Below are 19,839 nucleotides of genomic sequence, written 5' to 3'. Positions count from 1 at the left end.
GAACCTCAAAACTTTCTGGCATTAAAGGAAACTTATACTCAAAAGGAAATATTATTTAAGGAAATGTAAATAACCATGGCCTCCTATTGAAAGCTTGATGTTCATGATTTTCGCATATTTACTTTATGCTCATCCCCAATGAAAATGCTAAATAACCCTAACATTCCTTTGAGAGAGTAAAACATGAGGGCTTTGAATTCCAGCATCAACACTGCCCTGTGGTGTGACCTTCTAGAAGTCCTTGTGTCTCTGCGCCTCACCTTCTCGATCTGACGCTGTTCCCAGTAAGGCTGTGGACAGAATGATTTGTATGTATCAAGAAGTCAAATAAGGACCCCTCTCCTTGGAACTGTCAGTGTTGAGCGCTCACCAAACAAACTGCCTTTAGGTCTCACTCACACCTGCTGCTGAACTTTGACCCATGAAATACATAAACCCAGCGGCTGCGCAGCTAATATTTTCCAATTGAGTCATGGAACTCACCACCTGCTCCACCTGGAGGAAGCATGGTTTCCATCACATACAGAAAAGTGACTGAAAAGGGATCTGCCACCAGACCAAGGCTTAGACATCTAGCTTTACCACTGACCACTTTTATCATGGAGAACAAATGATTCAGTTTCCCACGTATCATATGGAGATGATGAGGATGCCAGCAGATTGTGTCCTGCACCGTGATTGTTAAGATTATGCAGCTGCAGAACATCAAATACAGCCTGGTGCTCAGACTCATTGAAGTTCATTCTTGTTATTTTTATTCTGGTGAAAAACAAACCTAGTCTTGTTATTCAATGTGAATGTTAACTTCAGGTACACAGCCTATTGCACTAGACAGTAGAAATTAAATGCATTAACTGCGGTTCTCAGATATATTTTAAAGTTCTTCATGAGTTAAAATAGCATTTCTAGTCAAGAAGAGATTACAGTTGGAGAAAGTTTCTTTGCACTTGGATCACTCTATTGAACTAGAAGAAATTGTTTTTTAATGAGTAAGGCATATGCATAAAATTACTTATTGTCCATATGAATTTAAAACATCTATTTTAAAGGGCACTTTCCTTAGGCCACCAAAAAAGACGCAGTCAGAAAAGGATAATCTTTCCAATAAATGCTGCAGGGAAAAATGGATTTCCACATGCAAAAGGAGGAAACTATACCTTTATTGTATCCCATTTATAAAAATAAACTCAAAAATAATGAAAAACCTAAATGTAAGACTTGAAGCCATAAAAATCCTAGAAGAAAACATAAGGGAGACTTGGCTTCTGTAAGGAAGTTTTGAATACTTTGCTAAAAGCAAAAGAGTAAATAAACTATGGGACTGAATCAAACTGGAAAACTTTAGCATAGCAGTAGCAACACAAAAACAATCAATAAAGTGAAATCAATATCTTTCAAATATCAATATCAAATATCTTTCCAAAGAGAAAATAAAAATGGCCAAGAGGCATATGAAAATGTGTTCAGTATCAGTAATCTTCAGGAAAATGCAAACCAAAACATAAGAGAAAAACTCTCACATTTGTTAAAAGGGCTGTTACCAAAAAGATAAAAGATACCAAGTGCCAGGTGGAGAAAAGAAACTCCTTAAAAATTTAGTGAGACCCTGTTTCAAAACAAAATATTTTTGAAAAGGGCTGCAAATGTATGTCAGTGCAATGGCCCTGGATACTGCACAAACAAACAAACCAAGCTATCAACCTCGAAGAGATGAGTAGGAGGAAAAAAATGTTTTTAAAGGAAAGAATGAAAAAAAGAAAAATTACCATATTGACTAATAATCCTTCTTCTGAGTATATATCAAACTGAATGAGACACAAAGCTATCTTCACTCTCATATTCATTGCAACATTATTCACAATAACTAAGATATGGAAATAAACCTAAGCGTCCATTGATGGATAAATGGATTTTTGAAAAGCTGGTACACACACAATGGAATAGCTTAAACATTAAAAGAAGAGCTTGCCATTTGCCATGTTAGGGATGAACTTGGAGGACATTATGCTAAGTTAAATAGGTCAGATGCAGAAAGAAAACATTGTATAATCTCACATGTGGAATCAAAACAAACAAAAAGCTCAAATATACAAAAGCTGAGAGTGAAAAATTGTTACAGGGTGGAGGAATGGAGATGTAGGTCCGAGTAAGGAAAAACAAAGAGCCTAGAGCTCTAAGGTACAGCGTGAATAGTTATAACATTGCCTTATATCCCGGACATTTATGGAGAGAGTAGATTTTAGATTTCGCCACACACACAGACACACACGTACACAGAGTTAACTATGTAAGATGATAGATACTGATTTGCTTGACTGCAGCAATTAATCATTTTGTTGTGTGTGTGTGTGTGTGTAACAAAATATGTGCACCTCAAGCATAAGACTTTAAAAGTATGTTCCCACTTAAAAGAGGAGAAAAATATGTAAGGTAAAAAGTTTAAAAACATCCATCAGAAAATGAAGGTCTGTAATTCCAATTTGTGGGCTGGCTAGCACTTCTGATTTGGCAAAAAGCACAACTGTGTTTCCAAGGCTTTGACAGGCACGCGGAAGGCGTGTCCCTTTTCCTGTATTCTCACCTTATCCTACAGCTATTGTGTAGGGTCCATAAATATTAAAATGAAGTGAAGTAAAAGTCATTAGACCTTTCCAGTATCTCATTTTGCCCCTTGGAATAATTAGATAATGGCTGTACTTTAGAAAACTCTCAGCTCCTATTTACCATCATTTCTATGTAGACCAGGCATTATTAGCACTTCACAAGATACATTTGGCCTGATGACATTTTCGTTCACATGTGTCACACATTTTCTTTCTCTTCACGTCTAGCATCACTTAAAAATGCAGCCTCTTAGATGTCCATGCTCTGTAACAGCACAGTGACAAAAAATTACCTAAGGGTTCACATGGGTTAAGCTTTTCTTGGGAAAAAAAAACTTACCATTCTTTTCAAGTGGCTCATTCTATTTGCAGTAGAAGCAGTAAACTGCTAGTGAGAAAATTAAATTCTGACAAACAACTCTCCTCTCAGCTGGTGCCCTAATTGAAATTGAACCTAATGCATTTGATGAAGAGCAATCAGAAAGTACAGAGAACGTTAGTCTGCGAAAAAGAAAGAGCAGTCCACATTGACCTTCACAAAGTTGCCGAGCAGATTCAGCAGAGTGATTTCAGCAGGCTTAGTTTCCATTCTCATTGGGTCAGCATGGAGATTGTGGTTAATGGGGAACCCATCTCTAAACAACGAAGCCCAAAGGTAGGGGGAGCGGGGATCTGGATAACTTTTCACAAAATCTGGTAGATAACAGACCGCAAACTTATATTTATGCAAGTCACTGAAAAATGAATAAAAAATTATAGCCAAGGTTACTAAGATGAGCAAGTCTTTGCTTAGAATTTATTTTTCATAGAAATAAATTCATAGGAAGAGAAATGAGGCAGGATTACATAGCATTCTCTATATTCTTTTGCCCCCTTTGCACTCTGAGCATTTGGGGCTGTATTACTTGCCTAGACTTCCGGTTTAGAGCAGCCTTGTGTGTCTGTACCACAGTGAGAAACAGTACTGTTGTTTACTGCACAGGCCATGGCATGGAAAGGGCAAAAGAAAAGAACTGTCACAGCAGTATCACGGCAGAAAAAGCAGCACCAGTGTGAAAGTCAGCACAGGTCACATCAAAGGCTTGGCTTTTATGCTAATGGATTTCTAAAATTTTGTGACATTACATGCAATACTCTGAAAATAAATAATCTATATGCCAAGAAATTCATCCAGAAGAGCAACAAAATATACAAAGATGTTAATGCTGAAATTGATGTGTAAAATTTAAAACAATTAAAGTAGCAAAATAGGCAAATACTCAAGTTTTGATTGTCCCTGAAAACACTATGTGGCTCTTTAAAATTTCATAAAAAGGATCACATATTTTAAGAAAAGCAGAGTTTTAAGGTTGAAGTTGGACATAAAATACTAATTTTGTAAAACATACTTAGGTAATACAACTGGAAGATTAAAACAGATTAGGTTATACACAAAAATAATATCTGCTTTTTGGTGACAGGGCCATAATTCTGTATTTTTAAAGTAGCTTACTTTTCTAAACCAAAAACTAACTTAACAAGATAGTTTCAGGGTGGAAATTTTAAATACTGAATTGATTGAATTCTAGAAATCTTAAAAAGCATATGAAGTGATTATTTGGTTTCTATTCTATAAAATATAAACTACATTTGGAAATATAGTATAAATGGTTTTTTAAAAGTTATATAAAATATTATAAAAGATTTTCTTTGCGTGCAAGTGACTGCCCAAAAGGAGAAAACATTTGCGTGTCCCAATGTTGCCTACTGATGATTTGAACCCAAATAAAACATGTATAACCAAGAACGTCATCTTGAAAGCTACAAAGGGAAGTGTCCTGAGCCCATGTGCCTTCTTGACAGGCCCACTATTCAGACTAGTTTGGGATCATCCCTATAAACACAAATGTTAAAAGGCAGTTGAAATGGAAGCTGGTATTTTCCCCCCTTTGGGAGTTTGTTTGTTTTCTGTTTCTGTTTCTTTCTCTGTCAGCTTTATTAAAGTAAGTTTGAGGGCTGAAGATATGGCTCACAATTGGCTAGAACACAAGAGGCCCTGGGTTCAATCCCCAGCACCCCAAAATAAGTGCTATAGTAGAAATTGCATATACTTAGGTGCATAATGTAATGATTTTATATGCACTGCAAAACGATCACCACAATCGGTCTCATTAACCAGTCTATCTCCTCACACAGTCACCTTTTTTGTGTGTGCATGGTTAGAACACTTCTGGTCTACTTTCTTAGCCAATCCAGCATATATTACAATGAACTATAGTCACTACTATGTACACTGTCTCCAGAACTTTGTCATTTTCTAAATGAAGTGGTATAACATTGGGTCAATATTTCCTCTTTCCCCCAGAGATTAAAGAGAACATTAAATCTGATAGGTGTTCATGCAGAGATATTTTGAAACCCTAAAATCCTTTATTCTTAATAAAGCAATTTTCCTTGGATTACAAGAAGAAAACCAAGAAGACAGAGCTCAGGAAAAGGAGTGTCTTTGCAGCCTGGTAGCACCCGGCACACAGCAAAGTTTCGATGAATATTTGTTAGGTGAGTGCAGGAATGAGCACATCAACAAATTTTCTTTCATCTGACACACACTAATGGACTATAAGAGAGACAGCACTCTATTTTAGCAATATTTTTGTCTTAATTTTCCAGACTTTTACCAAGCATCCGTGCATTCCCATGATGAAGTTATCAGTCTTCCAGTTACTCATATCTAACTCTTAAAAGCTCTTTTGAAACAAGAAGCTCAAGGTCAATGCAGTGAACTTCACTGGACACCCACCTCACACGCACCTGCAGCCCTCCTTCCTAAAGCCCTGCCACTCTGGCCACTGACAATGCTCTTCGACACCCCCTTTTTCCTGCTTTCTTCTTCTGCTTGCCAAGAGTATCCTTCCCTCTTTTCAGCTGAGGACAGTAAGGCTAACTGTCCCTCAGCCCATCTTGATTATTGAGGACTGAGACTGCACTTTGAAATTATATCTGTAGCGTCATAAAGCTAAGCAAATACATTAGATGTGATATTGATAGCACGGCTTAGTTTCCATGTTGCCCTAGCCTCTGGGTACCACAGGATAAAGAATTCAGATATTCAGTTTCTCCCAATTCCCATTAATACCGTGGCTGCCTATTCAGTTACCTGTATTAACAGTAAGCCAAATTCCATGACAGTACATTTTGGCAGTTCTAGGCACTGATTTCATTTAACTTAATCCAGTATTTTTCTTTGAAAAGAGTAACTAAAATCTTTTGGGTTCTTATACATACTTACAGCAAATGTCCTAGGTGCCTCCTTCTACGCCATTAATTCCCCATTTCTCAGTCTAGTGCTGAGTTTCTCTGGGATGTTAAAATAAAACTTAAGTGGCATCCAGTTTTCTGTTTCCAAACAGTTAAAAGCAGCCTTCCAAAAAGGTAATGCAACTCTGGGATGGCACTTAACATCTTTCGGCACTAGAAAAACATTTCTCATTTTTCTGCAGGTTAGTATGATGGTTACACACCATATGATAAAAATGACTTTGACAAATATAATCATGTAGTGTTTATTCTTCCCATCAGAAAAACAAACAATATGCCCTTAAAAACCCCACGAAAATTTAAAATTTTAGCAGGTAGAACTAAGAAAACTAATTTAAATCAGAAATAGAAAGTAGTAAGTTCAGATGTTAGCTAGCATTTTTTCCTAATGAATATTTAACTTATAAATCTCTTTAAAATTGAACAGTCGCTTTCCAAGGGTAGCAAATTGTGACAAGTAGCATGTTGTCTTTAAATGTAGTGTGTGTGTGTCTGTCTGTGTGTGTGTGTGCATGCACGTGCATGTGCATGTACCCCAGAATACAGATGATATTAGTGTCCAAAAACACTAAAGCAACCCTGGAATCTTCAACAGCTCCTGAGTTTTCTGAGAAAATGTTCTTTTTATTTTTTGATACTGGGAATTGAAACCAAGGTCTGGCACAGTGCTCTATCACTGAGCTACACTCCCAGCCCTCTAAGGGAATTTTAAGTGGGCGTATTGATAGCCCTTGACTTTCTTTTCCTGTCATGGAATAAGGAGTTACAGAGATTTTAGAAAACAAAACTGGTGAGCATATGCTAATTCTCTCTGGTAGCTTGGACTCTTCTATAGTAAGTGTTCTATGCTGATTCAGATAGCTTATGTGAAAAGAATAATTTTAAGACTGTGAGTCAAAATAAATCTCCTCTAAGTTGTCTATTATCAGCTAGTGTAAATTGTTCAGTCACTTCCAGTTAGCTCAAAAGAGGCTATTATTTTTTAAAACCAAAATATAGTGCAAATAATTTTCAGTTTATAGTGAGGTCAGTATAATACTTTAAAAGGTCAAAGCACTGCAAAACATCAAAACCTTCCAAACAATAAAAACATAAAACAATAAATGGTGCCAATCGTGATAGGTCAAACTTAAAGACAGCCCTTGGGGACAAAGAATAATCATGAGTGTGGATATGAATGTGATAGGGATTCTGATGATTAGATATGTAATCAGGTATCTTTAACCAAAAAGGAGATATTTGATATCCTTGGCGAGCCATGACTTCATCAGGAGACCACACATAGGAGGAACTAGACTCTTCCAAAGTCAGAGCTGAGAGGGAAGATGGAAATTTCTTCTATTGGATTTTGAAAATGTAAGCTTTCATACTGTGAGAAGACCAGCTGGATCCAAATAAAGAAGCAGCTGTCAAAGAAGCAGGAATAGCTAGCAAAAAAGAGGGAACCTGAGTCCCGGAGTCAGTAGGAAGTTGGGAACTCAGTCCTACAGCTGCAAAGAACTGGGTTCTGTAAACAGCCATGTGAGCTTGATGAGGTTCCAAGCCCCACATGACTTCAGCCTAGCTGACTACTTGATTTTAGAGATTGAGCAGAGAACCTAGTATGCTATGCCCAACATTCTAATCTACAAAACTAGACTAATAATAAACAGGAGCTATTTTAAGCCACTATATTTATGTCAATTTGCTAGAATGCAATGGAAAATTGGGTTCTTCCAAGTGCTAGAAACCAGTGGATAAGAGCAGATCCCAAACTTACACAGGTTAAGACAGCAGAGTATTGCATTTCTGTTCCCTTTCCTGAAAATAAATCCAACATCAATAAATAAATAATTTAAAGAAAATCAAACTGAAACAAGAAAGGCAAAGGTAACAGAGGTTAAAAAAAAAAAAGCAACTCCATTTTTGATGCAACCAAGAGATATCATTAACTCCAATACCCAGCTAAAGCTAGGAAGATGGGCAGCAAGTAGAGGAATAAGAAACCATGTTTCAGCAAAGGAGGAAATCAGACTACAGAGGGCAATAGTAAAGAGCCAATTTGTTATGTGTGGTGCAATGTAATAAAGAGGCATTCAGTTTTAGTACATATTTGTGATGGTTAATCTTGACTGTCAACTTGGTTGGCTTGAGAGGTATCTAGACTAGTGAAATACCACTGCAGATGTGTCTGAGTGGGTATGGAGGGGTGACGTTGTAAACTATATCTGGTCCCCTTCTCTTCCTCTCAAGATTTTTTCTGCTTCGTGCTTCCTGAACGTTATGAAGCAAGCAGCTTTCCTCCACAATGCCCTTCCAACCATGATGTTTCTGCCTTGGGGACAAGTGCGCCAACCGAGGACAGAGACGTCAAAATTGTGAGTCAAAACAAATCTCTCCTTATTTATTTATTATGAGGAATCAAGTTCAGGACCTTGTGTTTGCCAGGCAGGCACTTGTGCCACTGAGCTGTGTCACTGGCTTTCCTCTTAAAATAGTCCCATTTGATCCCAGCAGTGAGTATTCAGGTTGCTGGGTCCCAGGTTCTCAGTGCTATCTTGGGCAGATTCAAAGACAATAGGCGAAGAAAGGGAACCAGTAACATTCCCATGGCTTTATGAATGGTAGAATCCTTAGTCCCCTTAGTTGGCCAGCTTCAAAGAGCAACAATATTTCACAAGCTGGAAATAGAAAATCCCTCTTCTAGAAAAACTGAGACTCTTCAAAGGAAAGACCTATAGAAAAGGGACAAAGTAAGCTGACTGTTCATAATACATACAGGGAATAACAAGCCCCACCTTAGCTTTCAGTCAGCTTGAGGGTGCCATTAAATGCAAAGAAAAGGGAACGAGGAAATGATGGTGGAGGAAGAGGCACTCAGCCCTTACAGGCTGCTCTAGGAGGCTGAGCCAAATCAGTGGGCATACAGTTGGATGGTGAGGTGGGGATATCACAACGCAGCACTGGAGAACAATTTGAGAGTTGACACTAGGTGTAACCCAGAAATATTGGTACTTAGAATAATTAAGAGAAATAGAGGGCACTACATTGAAGCGTGGTACCTTTGTTGGGGCATAAGAAACTCCCCTTTAGAGGGCTGAAGGAAAATTCCAGCTTACTCTAGAGGTGCAGATTCTGCTACCAAATATGCAGTCTGGGTAGATGGAGATCTAAGTCCCGCACATAGAGCCTGCATGGGAGAAGTTCTGACAACTTCACAGTGGATTTAAATATCACAAGGCCTTTCTAAGGAACATCTCACTGTCTGGAGCTGCATGGGAAACCAGAAACCCTGGCATTTCTTCTGTCCTCAAGACCCACTTCTTGTCATTTGTACAGTGGGTTCCCACTCTGAGAGTCTGGGCCCAAGAAGACAGTGATGGTGACATAGACCCACTAAGAACTCTTGGCCATAGCAAGTGTAGTCTGCTGGGGGCAGGAAAGAGGGGTCTGACAGGCAGAGTGGAGTCTGCTCCACTTACAAGCTTTGTGTAAGTGGGAGCTGTGGGAACTGGGGCTGGGTGAGCCATAGCTGGGGATGATACAATTCTGGTGCCTGTGACATTCCTTTCCAATGCAGATACAGTGGGAACAGTAGTTTTTCCCTCAGAGGTAGGGTATACGCCACCTTAGGTTAGATATATAACATGGTCCACAAGCCCATACCCTGAGGCTCTCTCGTTTTAGGTTCTGACAAACTTGTCAGTCTGTTTGGCTTGGGAACCACCTACTGGATTAATAAACGACACCTTCTGAGTATGTCTGGGTGGAAGATGCTGTATCTGGTATCCAGCCCCTTCTCTTTAAGCACTGTTCCCCTGCTCTGCTTCCTGGCTGTCATGAAACGAGCTTCATTCTAATATGCCCTTCCACATGATGTTCCGCACTTGGATCACGGACTGTATACCCTGGAATCGTAAGTCAAATAAAGCCCTTTCCAATTGTGTCATATATTTGGTCCCAGCAACAAAAAAAGGTAACAAACACATGGAATTCATGATCTGAAGTAGTCCACAGGCTCAGCTGACAAGAGATTTGACAGAGCAGCTCTGATTATGTCCATGCCCATGAACAAAACCCTGGGTAGCAGGTTTGAATCTAGCCCTGCCACAGACTTTACTTACCCCTCACTGGTAAGGCAGGTTATAGACTGCCTACTGCTCTAATCAGCTTGGCCTATACCTAAGAAGAAATACTTTGGAGAGTAGTAGCTTCTTACAACTCTCCTAATTCCAGGTGAATTCCAATACTAAAAGTCCAGGAGAGAAATGTTTCCATTTTAAATATCTCTGTAAAGAAGACCGTTTTATTTTTGCTCCCATTATGTTATTTTGTTTACCCTAATGAGTTTTAAATTTTTATCTAATTTTTGTATTTTAAAAATTCTTTAATTGGATTTTCTTTTAGTCTCATTTACTCTTGTCTCATCCCTCGCATGTATGTACTAATTTTTAATTTTACTAATGCTTATTTTTTAGCCTATTCTGTGTTAATATACTTTCTCATTACTCAAGTTGTAGAGATAATTTTAAGTAAGTTTTCATTATATGTTGACATGCTACATTCACTTTTAGTCACTGATGTTATTCGTAGCTACTCACTTTTCAAAGCAGTACTTGTGATTGAACCTAGCACTTAGAAACATGGCGCTTGGTAAAGAAAAAGTTCTTAGTAAAACTATGCTCACAAACCATCTCTATGTACAAATCTCAGCAAAAAGGCATGAAAAAATAAGGGAACAAAATGTCTCCAAATACACAAAACTCCCTAAAAACCGAATCCATCAATATTAAAGTGGTTGAAACTCCAGATAAATAATTCAAAAATGAATTGCCAAAAAGAATCAGTGCATTCAAAGTAGATAAAAATAGACAATTTAAGGAGGTCAGTGCAGAATATGAGAGAGCATTTCAGTAAAGTAAGAGATTCTGAAAAAATACTAAAAATCTTGAGAAGTTCAGTAAGTCAAATCAAAAAGTTGAGAATTCTCACCAATAGACTAAATCAAGCATAGTATTAAGGTTAGAAGACAAAGTAAAGGAACTAAAGCATTCAGATAGTAATTTAAAAACAAAACAGTAACAACAAAAACAAAACTATGAACAGAATATTCAAGATCTCGATGACTACATTAAGGACCAAATTAAAGATTTACAAGTGTTGAAGAAGAAAATGTACAAACTAATGGCACAGAAAACCTATTCAATTGAAATAATAACAGAAAAGTCTCCAACTCTGGGGAATTAGGGGGACATTCAAATGCTGGAAGCACTTAGAACCCCATACAGACAGACCAGACCTCTCCATGACTTGTTAATGTGCCAAAATAATCAAAAAGAACTGAACTCAGAAATGTCAGGTCACCTTCACAAGCAAACCTATCATAACACAGATCACAGAAGAAACTCTAAAGGCAGGGATGGGGATACAGCTCAGCACCCTAAGTGCCTGCTTGGCAAGTGCAAGGTCCTGAGTTCAACCTCTGGTACAAAAAAAAAAAAAAATCTACAGCAGCCAGAAGGGCATGGAATTATATATTTTAAGCCCTGAAAGTAACTGTAAACCCAGATTACTATAGCCTAAAAAGCTTTCTGAACAGAAGGGAAAATACTTTGCAATAAGCATGAACTACAGAATTCATGGTGACTAAATAAACCAGCTTTCCAGAAAACACAAGAATCCTATACATGGAAGAGAAGATAAATATAACTAACAGAACACAGAAAAAATTATCATTGGAAAAGTAGATGAGCAAAAGAACATTAATTAGGAACAAATCAAATAGTAGAAAACATGACAGGAATCAGTAATACCTTGAATATAAATGTTCTTAATTCTCCAATTCAAAGACATAGATTGGTAGGTTGGATTAAAAAAACAAGACCCAACTATGTTGTCTACAAGAAACACATCTCACTGGCAAAGAGTAAATATGAAATAATGGGGAAAAATTCCATACAAATAGAATCTAAAGCAGCAGAAATAACTAGACTCACATCTGACAAACGAGACCTCAAACTAGAATTAGTCAGACACAAAAAGGTCTCTACAAACTGGTAAACAGTGTAAACATATATGAACTGCACATTGTTGTACTGAGTTTCATGAAAGAAACTATCTAAGATAGTTTAGGGCCTACTATAACAACAGTAGGTGGCTTTAGTACCCCCCTCTCACAAATGGATAGGCTACTCCAACTAAAACCAAACCAAACCAAATCAACCAACAAACCCAGTCACTGTTAAATTACCCTGTAGATCAAATGGACTGAATAGGAACCTACACAATATTCCATCCAAGAAGTGCAGAATACACTTTGTATTTAGCACATTATGGAACTTCCCCCAAAATACACATTTTTAGGCTGTAAAGGAAGTTTTATCAATTATAACAACAAAAACATGAAATAATACCATGTATTATTAGATTTTTAGAAACTAGATTATTTTATTAGATTATTAGAAACTAGAAATCAACAGAAAAACTTCAGAATTCATACAAACACATGGAGATTGAATAATGCACTTTTGACTCATCAGTGGGTCACTGAGATCAGAGGGGAAATATAAAAATTTCCACAGCCAAAAGATTAAACAAGACAACACATCATAATCTCTAGGATACAGTAAAGGCAGGTCTGTGAGGGAAGTTTATAGCTTCGAGTACCTGTATCAAAATGTCAGAAGAGATCTCAAATAATTAACCTAAGCATGTTAACTCAAGATCATATAAATACAACAAAACAAAAAACCAACAGAACAGACATATGAGATCAAAGTTAAAATTAAAAAGAACAAAATAATACAAAGGAACAATGAAACAGAGTTGGTTCTTTGAAAAGATAAACAAGATTGATAAACCCTTACCCAAACTAACGAGAGAAGACTCATTGATATAAATAGAGGCTAAAAAGGGGACATTATACAACATGTATCACTAAAATCTACAGGCTCATTACACACTATCTAGAAAGCCTGTACTGCAGTTAGAAAAATCTAGAATGGAAGTTTCTAGACACACATAAACTACTAAAATTGAATCATGAAGATTAAAAGCAAAACAAAACACACACCTAAACAAGTCTATAAGAAGCAATGAGGTTGACACAGTAATAAATATCTTCCAACAAAGAAAAGCTGAGACTGAATGGGTTCACTGTTGAATTTTTTAAGACCCTTAAAGAAGAACCAACCCCAGTGTTCCCCAAACTTTCCCAAGAAACAGGAAAGAATGCTTTTGCTTGCAATCTCATTTGAAAAAAAGGAAGAGAGGAGAGAGGGATGGGAGGAAGAAGGAAAAAACAGAACTGTAGCCAATATCCTTCGTGAACACGTGAACATAGATGCAAGGATTTTCAATAAAATACTTGTGAATGAAGTTTTAACAATACACTAAAAAGATCATACAGCATGACAAGCTAGGTTCATTCCAGAAATCCAAGTGTTTAAAAACACACAAATCAAATCAATATACCAAATAAATAGAACCAAAGATAAAAATACATTAATTATGTTAATAGATGCAAAAAAAAGGGCCCGTGAAAAAACTTAAGATCACTTTACAATATAAAGCCTGGCACAAAGAAGGCACAGATGATATTACCTCAACATAATGACTGCTATATATATGATACACACAAAGTTACCTGAAAAGAAACTAAAAACATTTCCTCTACAATCAGGAACAAAACAAGGATACCTTCCCTCATAGTTTCTATTTAATATACTATTGAAAAATATACAACAATCAAATAGGGGAAAAAAGGATACAAATAGTACAAATAGGAAAGGAGTAAGTCATATTATCCTTACTTGCTGATCCTATAGTCTTATACTAAGAATACACAGATGATTCCACCAGAAAACTTTTAGATCTGATAAATTCAGCAAAGTGGCAGGATACGTTTTAACACTCAAAAATGAGCAGCTTTTCTATACCCTAGTAACAAACCTGCCAAGAAAAAAAAAAATCAGTGAAACAACTACACTTACAACTAGTTAAAAAAATAAAACCTAACATATGTAAGAATAAACTTAAGTAAGGAGAAAGGCATCTAAACTGAAAAAAATTTAAGAAGCCCCCCCCCAAAAATGTTAATTCAATTAATAAATGGGGCAAATTAACTGAACAGACATTTTTTTAAAGAACATGTACAAATGGGTAATTATGGCTCATTAATGGAAAATAGTTCAACATCTTTAGCATGAAGTAAATACATATAAACTACCCTGATATTCCATTTCACTGGCTATCATGAAGAACATAAAAAAACAATGAACACAGGTGAAAAGTGCGGAGTAAAGAAATTTATATCCTGTTGGTGAGTATGTAAATTAGTGCAGCTACTATGGAAATCAGTGTGCAGATTCCGTGAACCTGAAATAGAGCTACCATACGGTACAGCTATACACCAATACTCAGCATTCACGAGAAGAATTAAAAATCAGCATACTGTAGAGATCCTCCATTTCCATATTTGTCCTGGTGCAATTCACAATAGTCAAGCCATGGTATCACTCAAGCTGCTTGTCAACTGATGAATGTATGATAAAAACATCATATATATACACAATGGAGTACTATTCAGCCATAATTAAATCATGTCATTTGTGGGAAAATGGATGAAACTAGATAGCGTCATGTAAAGTGAAATAATTCAAACTCAGACAAGCATGTTTTCTTTCATATTAGAATCTAGAAAAAAATCTAAAAACATGACAAAAGTAGAAGGAAGACCATTAGATATGAGGAAGCGAATCAAGGAAAGGTAAGGATAAGAGGGTAGAAATAATCAATGTATGTTTATATGTATGTAACAATATGCCACCTTTCTGTATAATATACACTAGTAAAAAATATAAATAAAGTACACAAACAGAAGAATACTTCCAATGTGAAAATAATTTCAAGATCAACTCAAAACAGTATTTTTAAAAAGCTCAAAGAAGCAAAAGAAATTACTTTAAAAATACTGTAAGAGAGTTCAGGGATTTAGCTCGGTAGTGTAAGTGCCTGCCTAGCAAGCGCCAGGTTGTGAGTTTGATCCCTGGTACAAAAAAGTTATCAGAAGAAAAATTAAGTAGTAGGATCCAAATAGGAATAACTGCCTATATTGTGAACAATCAGAAGAAGATCAAGTTCCTAAAAATTAAAAACATGACAGTCGAAACACAAGCTTAGCAGAATGAACAAAGACAAAGTGGAATGGAGCTTCTAAAGGATAAAATAGAGACCAAGGTCAGTAACAGGAAGTCAGCCAGAAAACAGAATTAATTTTGCAAGTAATAACAGCCTACAGTAAGTGGAGTCTATATTCTCTTGGCTGAGAATACAGAAGGCATAAAATTAACAAAGAAATAAGAACATTCTCCAAAATGAAGACTCCATAATGAAAGCTGAGAACCAATACAATGGATGAGAAAAGGCATGCATCAAGATACATCACTAGGAAATTCTAGGAAGTTGGAGAGAAAAAAGAAATCCTAAAAGATTTATGAGAATATTAGCTCACAAATAATCTAGCAGTAGAAATGAGCAACCCAATAGCAATATTGGAAGCTAGAAAACAGTATGTCTCAAAAACGTCAAAATTCTGAAAACAGTATTTTAATCTATCGATTGACCAACTGTGATAGTACAATAAAGTCTTCAAAAATATAAAGAAACTAAAACAAGTTACTTTTCATAAAATTCTCAGAAAATAACTACAATGTGCTCCATCAAAACGAAAGTTAAGCCAAGAGAAAGACATAAAAGTCCAGGTATAAGGGGACTATTCAGGGTATTTCTGGGAAAAATCCCAGGACCACTGTAGATATTCAAGAGAATAATCAAACAGACAGGTCACCAGAAGGCCTTCATGAGGCCAAAGGGCAAGACGAAAAAGGAACTGACAGGTTTTCTAATAGTTCTGGTAACGTACAAAGAGGCATCTGCTCGAGCCCACAGGTGTCTCCCCTCCCTTGACTTTCCGTTTATATAAAGAATATTGTATGTAACTATCCTCTCTGCCTGAATTCCCATTCCGCAGACCATACACCTTCCTCTTGATCAATTTCCAATGCCAGCTTATCATGAAAGCTGTCTCAAACGTTCACACATCTTCCTTCCCCATCACACGGTTTCTCAAATCCAAAATTTTCTACTTTGTACTCATCACTCTATTATATATATTTATTGATCACCAACTTGCCCCACCAAATATAAGTTCTGAGAAGGAACAGAAATTTTGTTTGTTTCTTTGAATAGAAATATAAGTGACCAAAACATATTTTTTAAATAAAGTCTAAAAAAAAAAATCAGTAAAATAAAAATTACGTCAAGTTTCAATGTAAATGAAAATAAACACATGCTATTTGCCTCAGAAGGGAATACTTAACAATTAAAATAATGAAAACACTGTATGTGGGCTAATGCAAAACTTATTCTGTAACTAACGCAAAGACGAGAACAATGAAAGCTTGGTCTCCTTCTAATATCACAGTCAGCAGGTCACCTGTAAGTCCAGTGACTCAAGAAATGATAATACTGCATATATTTTGAAATATGAAGTGAGAAAAACAGCTTACAGAGTTGTAAATGGTAACAGTAGAGCTCATGAGACTACTGTTTTGTTATACATGACAAGTATCACTGGACAAAAATAAAGCATTTACTTAAAAAATGTGTTTCCTAAGTTTTAAAAAAGCTTGAGTGTTGGTAATTGATAGCACAGTGACCACCACACAGTACTTCATAAACATCTGTTGCATGGATGGATAGATGGATGCTGACTATATTAAAAACACATGCAAGGTAGTATCTAGATTTCATATTAAAATACACAGAAATTAAGTTTTTGACAACAGAAAGATAAAATGCTTTATGATTTTTTAAAAATATAAATCATTGGAAAAAATGAAAAACACAGAGACTTTTAAATTATGGCCACCAAGTATTGATAGATTTAAAATTTACAGATGAAAAATTTCTTCAAGTTATACTTAAAATTATTTATTTTGTTACATTTTATAGTTACCATCTACTGCCACCTAGTGACTACATCTGCAAGTACCGCCTGGTTAGCAAATGGAAAGGTTTTTCACACTTATAACTACAAAAGTGAATAGATCCTTAACCATTCTTCCATCTCAATTCACCAGCTAAGTTCTGAACAAGAATATAAATGCAAAGGAAAAACAGTCAGCAAAGCTAAAGTGTTTTATTAATAATTTATTGTCAGTAAGAAAGACTGGCTAATGGTAGTTTTCAGTAAAAACCTTTACAAGACCATTGCATCACAAATATACAGACACTATAAAAACTGTGTCATGGTGGTTTTGGTTCTAAACAGGTATGCAGAAGGTCCCCATTACACTTTCCAATAATGAAAAATGTTTGTAATTCTAAAATACAGCAACCCATTTAAGGTATGTCCATGTATATCTTTCCTCTTCTTCTATGTACAGCTAGAAATAAACGATTATACTGAAATGTGTTAATGAAGTGTCATACTTCAGTGAAAAAGAACATACAGTGAATCCCTGGTTATATTAAAATCAGGGTGCTACCACCCCCCAAATCCAACTGAAAACAAATGCGCAAAATATCTTGAAAATCTAGTTAAAACTATGAAAAAATCAAATCTGTACATAAAATTTACAAAAAAAGACAAGAAGAAATTACAATAATCAAATCTATATAAATACATGAGTCATGCTAACAAGATGGTAGAACTGATTTTCGTTTCATTACTTTAACACAGACAAATGCAAATACAAAAAGATGCTCAGAAATGGCACAGCCAATGAAATCTCACCCAATTACAGTAGGTTAGGACACTGGAAATGGCTAACATATCAAGAGGTGCGTGATTCAGTGCAGCCATGCCCTTTTTAGCTCACCGAAAAGAAGCGCTTAAGCACTGCTGCAAAGAACAATGCAGATTATTGATATACAATCTCTAGGTTTGTTAAAGTCCAGGCACTTGGGGGGGAGTGTGAGCGTCAGACTTCCGTATGTTGTTGGGAATCTAGTGGAGGAATTGTCACTTCTTCAAAGTGGGCGTCATCCCCACTCTCATAGTCACTCATCATGACCTCAGACTCCACTTCACAGCACGCTGACACATCTGAGCAAGAGGCTGTGGAAGCATACACAGACATGGGCATGTTTTCTACAGTGGGAGCGTCAAAGTTTCTTTGATATCCTGGAGGGTAGGGGGCATAAGGTTCTCTGCAAGTACTATTCTCACCAGTGCCTTTTTTTTGAGGTTCAGACATATCCACTGGATAGAAATTGGGCAGATACTGATTCAAGTTGAACCTCTGCCGATTTCTGGGTGAAGACCCCAAGCTACCTGCAGCAGGCATGTCTCTAGGCGGGTGTATAGACTCAAACTGATCACTGAATTCCGGAGGCAGAGGTGGTAGCTCATCAGTCGCAGGGAAGTCTTCTGGTGGTGGTGGAAAATCACTTTCAATGTCATAACCTCCAGGGTAGTAGTCAGTATCGATGGCATTTGGATCTGCTGAGTACAGGGGAGTGTGCTCGTCAATCACCTCATAATTGGGGAATTCCTGTATGTCTGGCAGAGGGACGCTCGGCATCCAATCTGATGTATCCCAGTGGTATCCTGAGCAGGGAGAGAACAAGAGATTTCAGTATGTTGTATCCTAAGTTTTCATGCCTTAGAAAAATGCTCAGTGTATCAAAGACATAAAGATGCACATGTGTTTTTGTTCAAAGCTCATTACTTTGAATGTGCAGTTTTAGTATACACCAAATACTTAAGGAAAAGAAGAGTTCCACCAGATGCAATCTGTAGCATCTAAATTTCATGCACTTCCCTGCAGACGATTCAAACTGTCCTTTCACTTTGCCTCTGTCACTTGCAACTTACTGCACTACATGAAGGAAGTATTAGTCCCATCTTAAGACATCAGTCCTTTCAGAAAGGGGGAGTCCTTAGTGAGTTTAAAAAAAAAATCAAATGTTACTTGATCTGTATTACTTGTCAGTCAATACTAATTAACATGACTTGTTAAAACACTAGCAGTAAACTTTGGCATGTCAAAATTTAGAAACTTTCTTTATAATAATGTAGTAAGTGCAATATTAAAAGCAGTACTGTTTTCCTTTAGCAGAAGGCAGTGCTTTGACTTATCTGTAGAAAAGTGCATACAATTTAGATGCTGTGTAGACCTTCTGTTGGAACTCTTCTCTCCTTAAATTCCTAAAACAATTATCTTTAGACAGGTATGTTTCAAAGCATGCTTCCAAATCAAGCAAAATACAACCAAACTAGTGTTGCAAAAGAAATTTTTGATGGACTATAACAATCTTTACTGTTTTAAAAAGGATCAAGGATCATTTTAGACTGTGTCATTACGTTTTTTAAAAACCTCCCAAGGCCCCTTTTTTCTTCTTAGGATTTTAAAAATCCTCTCACAGGCAGGAAAAGGTTAGTCGAGATGTGCTTCGAATGCAGGGCATAACAACGAGGGACTTGTCTGCTGCTGCAAACACTGAGCAACCAAGCGAAGCAGGTCAGCACTGAGGGAGAATCATTACCAAATGTTTTTAGTGATTTATCAATGAACAACTGGCATGCATAAGTCACCTCTTGATTTGCTGAGGTCAGGAGCAGCCAAAGATTCTTTTGGTGGCAAAGTAGAAAGAAAAGAAAACATTGATAATTAAAACAGACAGCTGAAAAGGCAACAAAAGTAAGCATACAGTACAATGTAAACTGTTTGCAAAGGCCCAGTCAGCCGTGTAGTATGTCTTTGTGCTATTCTCTATAAAAATTACAAATGGCTGAGAAACTTATGTGGTACAAATAAAATGGGATCTGGAAAAAGAAGACAAAGATGAACGATGATAAGGTAGAGACTTTGAAGGACACTCAAATATTTTATTTTTCTTGTTTCTGACAATCTGACCTGAAAACACAGTTTTTCTTAGAAATAATTAAAACCCA

General features: G+C 36.6%; 1 protein-coding gene across 8 annotated transcripts in view; it reads right to left on the bottom strand.

Moving 5' to 3' along the window:
* Positions 1–17,075: 17,075 nt before the first annotated feature.
* The window catches only part of Fat1 (FAT atypical cadherin 1), a 117,272-nt gene continuing 114,508 nt past the window's right edge, over positions 17,076–19,839 (bottom strand). For 4 of the 8 annotated variants that reach the window (XM_063234630.1, XM_063234629.1, XM_063234631.1 and 1 more), the window contains 2 exons: positions 19,480–19,515; positions 17,076–18,492 (listed from right to left, as the gene is read on the bottom strand). In XM_063234630.1, the coding sequence (XP_063090700.1) occupies positions 17,864–18,492; positions 19,480–19,515 (665 nt within the window). In that variant the 3' untranslated portion in view covers positions 17,076–17,863. The remainder of the gene's footprint in view (positions 18,493–19,479; positions 19,516–19,839) is intronic. The other 4 variants (XR_010042555.1, XR_010042556.1, XM_063234633.1 and 1 more) reach the window with 2 other exon arrangements.

The sequence above is a fragment of the Cavia porcellus genome, unplaced genomic scaffold (genome assembly GCF_034190915.1).
Source record: "Cavia porcellus strain 051 isolate PalLab524CR breed Dunkin Hartley unplaced genomic scaffold, mCavPor4.1 scaffold_24, whole genome shotgun sequence".
NCBI classification, from domain to species: Eukaryota; Metazoa; Chordata; class Mammalia; order Rodentia; family Caviidae; genus Cavia; species Cavia porcellus.
Note: the sequence above shows the minus strand (reverse complement) of the source record. Positions and strands in the feature narration are given on the sequence as shown.